The sequence below is a fragment of the Protobothrops mucrosquamatus genome, unplaced genomic scaffold, assembly GCF_001527695.2.
Source record: "Protobothrops mucrosquamatus isolate PMUCROS unplaced genomic scaffold, P.Mucros_1.0 scaffold_156, whole genome shotgun sequence".
NCBI classification, from domain to species: domain Eukaryota; kingdom Metazoa; phylum Chordata; class Lepidosauria; order Squamata; family Viperidae; genus Protobothrops; species Protobothrops mucrosquamatus.
Window position 1 is genome coordinate 873,175 of NW_015386232.1, and position 6,005 is coordinate 879,179.

At 35.8% G+C, this 6,005-nt stretch overlaps 1 protein-coding gene across 1 annotated transcript in view; it reads left to right on the forward strand.

The window, feature by feature from the left end:
• MSRB3 (methionine sulfoxide reductase B3) overlaps positions 1-6,005 on the forward strand; it is a 54,743-nt gene that overhangs the window by 5,588 nt on the left and 43,150 nt on the right. Inside the window, exon 3 of the mRNA XM_015820733.1 lies at positions 4,173-4,250. Coding sequence (XP_015676219.1) covers positions 4,173-4,250 — 78 coding nt within the window. The remainder of the gene's footprint in view (positions 1-4,172; positions 4,251-6,005) is intronic.

The following is a 6,005-nucleotide window of genomic DNA, read 5'->3' on the forward strand; positions in this document are numbered from 1 at the left end:
AGAGAGAGAGGGGAGAGGAAAGGGAAAGGAAAGAGCGAGAGAGAGAAAGAGGAAAGAGAGGGAGAGGAAAGAGGCATAAAATAATTCATTTGCATTTAATTGTAATGGTTCAAAGAATGTTCGGAAAAATGTTCGGCCCTCCAGCACGTTCACTTCATCCAATCTGGCCCTCTTTGAAAAAAGTTTGGACACCCCTGTATTAAATCCAATAATATCTTTTAAAATCTCCTTGGCTCATTACATAAAGTTTAAAGCTCTTCCCTTAGGTATCACACAAAGAAAACCGTTGTTTTTTTTTAGTCTAACTCTGGCCTTCCTTTTATGCCAAGCTGGCTTCCATAAAAAGACTTTTAGATCCTCAAGTGGCTCTCCCTTCCTTCCTGGATATATCATTTGAAACAGGGGAGACCATCCAATCATCAGCCTATCAAGGAAGCCAGTCCCTTCACAGTCATTAAATTGTTGGTCAAATGGTTCTTCTTCTGGTTTCAGCTGGAGTAAATAAAAATTCATGTTCGATGTTGTAGTTGGATTTGGATCATCTAGATTATCTAGAATCTCAGTGTATTGTGATAAATCCTCTGCAAGTTCCATCTTAGCATTGCTTTGTTCAGTTTCTGTTGCTGTTGTAGTTGTAAAGTCTTTAAGTGAGGTCAAAATTTGGGTGTTAAAGTTCTGAGTAGATTGTTCCTGGCATTTTTTAAAATCCACTTTGTTATTAGTTCCTTCTTCTGTTGCTTTTTGAAGTGTGGATTCCTCTAATGGGGTTAAAGCTGTGTTTTGTGGCTTTAAAGTGGCATGTAAGTCTTTCATTCTAGAATTCATTAGCTCAGTAGCCTCTAGAATTTTTTCAAGTATAAGTTTGGCATAAGGCTGTGGGTGGTATTCTTCCATTTCTGTAATGTTTACAGTCCTTTAGTGGAGGCTATTTTTTAGCAAGAGTCAATAACTGTCCACCTCCACTATAAAGAAATATTTTCACCACCAAGCTGTTTCAAGTTCTTATCTTTTGATTGCTGTCAAGGACAAATTTTAGTCTCAGAGATCTCCCAGTCAGAAAAGATTTATTCCACTTGCTGTACCAAATTTCACCACTAGATGTCCCCAGTGACATACAAAATAGGGTTTTTTTCCGGTTCAGTAGAGGAAACAAAGAACATTCCCTTCCCCCCCCCCAGTTAACAAAAAAGTAAAGCGGTAAGTTTTTGTTGAGATACAGAGCTTTTAGGGAGCCCAGGTATCCAGATATTACAAGTCCAGGTAAGTGGTCATTTAATCTTGTTGTTCCTTTGTGTGTGTGTGTATGTATTTCTTGGCTTTAAATTCCCGGAGTAAACAAAAGCTGTGCAATTCAGCTGGGGGAAAGGAGTATTTCAAAAAATTTTTACAGGAAAATAGTTGGGAAAGAAAAAAGGAAAAATAGGGTCTCACCCAACTCCCAGTTGCTTCTTCATGCTTAGATGGTGCTTTGGGCTTTGGGCTGGTTTGACTAAGTGAGTGGCCATGTTAATGGCCGCTCTTTTCCTCTTCGGTCGTGAGGAGTTACTGCAGATCAAACGGAGAGGCTGCCGCCCCTCCGCAATCCAGCAAGAGTCCCTCTCAACGGTGGTCGCCCCTCCAGGGTGACTTTCGACCCCTTCCAGGGTCTTCCGAAGGAGAAAAAACGGACAGCGGGGAGAGGGATCTCTCCGTGTGTCCGCCAGTGTCGAAAACCAGAACTGGAAGCCTTTAAGGCAATATTTTTGAAGTGGTCATTGTAAATATCAAAAAAACAAGAATGTGGTATAATTTCATTTTTTCCGTTCTGTTTTTTGTTAGTTTGTTTCTTTTCTTGGAAACTTTTGGGTAGAAAATATTAATTGGGTCATTAGATAGCTTTTATATTCTGACAGAAGGTAAGGTGAAAGAAAAAAGATGGTTCTTTTTCAAGGATAATAATGAATATAGTTTATTCTATTTGATTCATGAAAAATAGATAGTTCTGCTAAGTTACTTTTGAATCCTTTTGATTCAGTAAGTTTAATAATATGCTTAAATATTCAGTTCACAATTCATAATATTCTATTTTTAATTAGACTTGCTGAATGGAGATCTCTGGGTGCTAAAGCTCCCTATAGCTCCAGACATGGACTGCTGATTATGCACTTTCTAATACAGGAGGCTTCAGCCAAGTCATTTTCTGTTGTGTACAATATTAGCACAATGATGTAGTACATGCAAACAGTAAGATATTCAGTCCTTTTAAAATAACTGTATAAAAAGGCACCCCATAAAAAGAGCACTTAGATTATTTTTTTTAGAGGAATACAGCTGATTTTTATTACAATGACCTCTTAGCCTTTTAAATGGGTAACTTAGAAAAATATTCTTAAAGCAGTAATGCTGTTTTTGAAATAAAAACATTTCTGACTTTCACTTAGCTTGGAATTCAGCTTAGACCATCATCCAATATTAAAACTGATTCATTTTGTAGTATTATACACTGTCTTCCACTTGGATCTTACACTATTGTGTTATTTGATAAGGTATTAGGCAAATACCAAAGAATCAAAATTTAAATGGTTAATTCTTCTTTTTCTGTTTCTAGCTATAATTATGATGTATAATGGTCTTTTCTGTAAATTGATTTACCTGAACTAAGAAAGTTTCATCTGTGGTAGCCACGTTCAATTTTTTTAATTCCATTTAATTCCATATCTTTTATTTTTATGTAATGTAAGTCTGGTTAATGATCAAAATAAAATATTTTTACTTTGGTTTAACATAAAGTAAATAAAGTATGTTTTTAAAATGTTATTAGGATTTTAAAAAACAAATTTTGATCATCTAAATTTACAGTGGAAATTTAAAAACTTAATTGAAAATGTGTTGAAGAACAGCTTTTTCATCCAGGAGCCGTATATGTTTATACTTTAAAACACAAACTTATAGTGAATTAAAAGAAATCTCATCCTCAAAGATTCAGACATGAAACAGTAAAGGAAAATTTGTATCTCAGCTGTCAAATCTAATCTATAAATCTAGGTAGTAGGTAGAGACAACCAGAGCTTCAGAAAAATCAAGCTCTAAAGAGCCAGTTGGGAATGGGAAGATTCCCCTTTCAGATGGGCTTTTAAAAAGAGGTAACTTCATTTTGTCTGTCTTCTCTGAGTTTTTTTCCCTTTACAGGTGGAAGAATTAGAGCCAGGAAAGCAGAAATTTCAATCCCCCAAAGTCTAAGAGGGGGGATCCAAGAGAAATTATAGCAGTCTAGGGCAGAGGTCCCCAACCTTTTGGGCACCAGGGACTGGTTCTGTGAAGAGAGATTTTTCTGCGGACCAGAGGGGGCATGATTTTGTGTGCTGCCTGCATCCCATAGATGGGGCTTTGTTTGTTTGTGCAGCCCGGTTGCTGGCATGCTGTGGCCTGGTATTGGTCCATGGACCGGGGGTTGAGGACCCCTGGTCTAGGGGATAGTAGCACTAGATCTGTATTAGCATTTTTTTTTTAAAAAAAGGAAAATTATTTGAGATCAGCGTCTATACTATTTGTTCTGCCTATAAATGCAAACGTTATTTCTATATTAGAAGCAACTTCTGAGATTAAACTTGCAGAGTTATGGTTAAACTGCCCAGAATCTACAAAAACTATAAAATGCATTTCTTTATAGATAGTCCCCAACTTATGACTGGTCACTTATTGACCATTCAAAATTATGACAGGCCTGGAATAGATGCTTCATGGCTTATAAGGCACTTCTGGCCATCATAAAATGTAATACCACACCCACTTCTCACAGGGCCGTGACTGTATTACAGAGCTTGTGAACCATCTCATCTTTATAGTTGTAATCTCTTGCAGCCATGAGATGTTTTCTGCTGGGGTCTACAAAAATTGCCCATTTGGAAGAATGGCTTTGCACTTAAGATGACAGGTTCCCTTAACAACCATGATGATTTCACTTAGCGACCACTGCAAAAATGTCATAAAATTGGGTCCAGGGTTGTGAGTGCCTCAGTTTAAATATCATAACAATTTATGACTGGACATTCAGTGCCAATAGCAGTTGAAAGCCAAGAACTCTCTGTAGTTGACTATTTCTTATGTCTTTCATTTTGCCTCGCTCAAAAGAAAATAGAGTTATGAGTTTGTAAGTATGCATACTAAATAGTTATTTCTGTCTTGTGCTCTAGTGCCTTTGAAGGAGAATATACATATAATAAAGCCCACGGAATATACAAATGTGTTGTTTGTGGAAGTCCTTTATTCAAGTAAGTATATTGAACAAAATAAATGTGCAGTTTGTGACGTCTGACTAGTTTGGGAGAACATTACTATTTGACTGTAATTACTAGACAGAAGTCCTTTTAATTTGTCCTTTTAAGCAATATTGGCTTAGAATTCTGGGTGCTTTCGTCAAGGACAGAAATTATCAGAGATAGGGACTCCCTCAAATAACTTGATCTGTCCCTTGAAAATTTTTTACCAATAGTAACCTATTCTTTAATTACAGAGTTGAGTATACAGAATACAGAATTTAATTGTAATTACACTAAAACTAACTATATCAAATCTGATGGCTTGATCAATGATGAACTGGTTGAGGTCCAAATTGTATACTCAATTGTGGACAATGTTTTTGCTTTACATCAATTGATTGAAAAATGCATACTCAAAATTGGCCTTCCTCAACTTTAAAGGATAATTCAACTTTATCTCTCTGACATTGTTATGGAGAAATCTTTTAGATATGTAAATTGACAAGCAACTNAGCAACTTTTCTTAATCCAACAGCTGTCTTCAGACATTTAACTCAAGATGAGGTATAACACTCAGGTTCTTGAATAGTGTGCATTGAGAGTATGGTAGGACAAGTGTATTTTGGCCCCAAATTTATTCAACCTCTATAATTGAACTCCTGGACTCACCAGATTTCCACATACTAAGACTGTGGGTAGCAATGTGTTATTCTGTTTGGGCAACATAATGGTTATTTCCTGTATGCATGTTGTGCTAAAACATGTAGTGAAGATCATTGTCTATTACTGCACCCTAAACAGTCTGGACATAAAATTACCAGGAATATAAAATTATTATTTTTGCCAAGTACAGAATACAAAGTAGGAATACAAAGTAGGACGACAGGATGCAATATACAATACATTGCAGGTTTCGAGTATAGTATATTACGTTGTATGTTTATTATAATCAGTTTGATATAGGAAGATGGGAAAGATGAGAGGGAGCACCAATGTTATAGCCTTGGGCAGATATTCTCTTATAGCCTAATTTATCTCACAATTGAGAGTTGCAATTGTGATGACAAAATTAAGGGAGATAGCTTGCATTGTATCCTTGGAGGAAAGGGATCATATAGATCTTAACAAATACTTAATAATTGAAATAAAATAAAATAATATTCATATCCATTTACAATAGATGAGTTAAAAGATAATTTATTTTTGTTCCTTTGCCATTAACTAGTATACTGCATTTTTGTCATTAGCTGTTTGAAAACCAAATAAGTAACAATAGTTAATTAGTTCTCTATCTAGGACCAGATTCTGAATGCCTTTTTTAATCTGCTTGTCATTTTTCATGTTTGCTTTAATACATTTTTGTATTTAAAATGCACCACTTCCATGCTAATGTGTGTATTACATTTCTACAACATGGTAATATTGATTTTGTATTATTATATTCCTGATATTTGGGATTACTAAAATGTGTTACTAGTTGAATGTTTGCTATTTGTGAATTGTGGAACATACTGAGATTTCTCTGGAAATGTCATGGAAAAATAACGTTCTGGTTAGATTGAAATTATATATATATATATATATGTTCGAAGGGTCACAAACAGTGAGACCACCAGGAGGTTAAAAAATTACAAAAGTTTATTACTATTAAAACATTAAAACACCTAGCTTTCGCCGGCCTCCTGCCGGCTTCGTCAGGGTGACTAGCCATCAGTGGGGTAGCTGTTTTTATAGGAGCGGTGCCTTTTGCACCCGGCTCCTAGATCT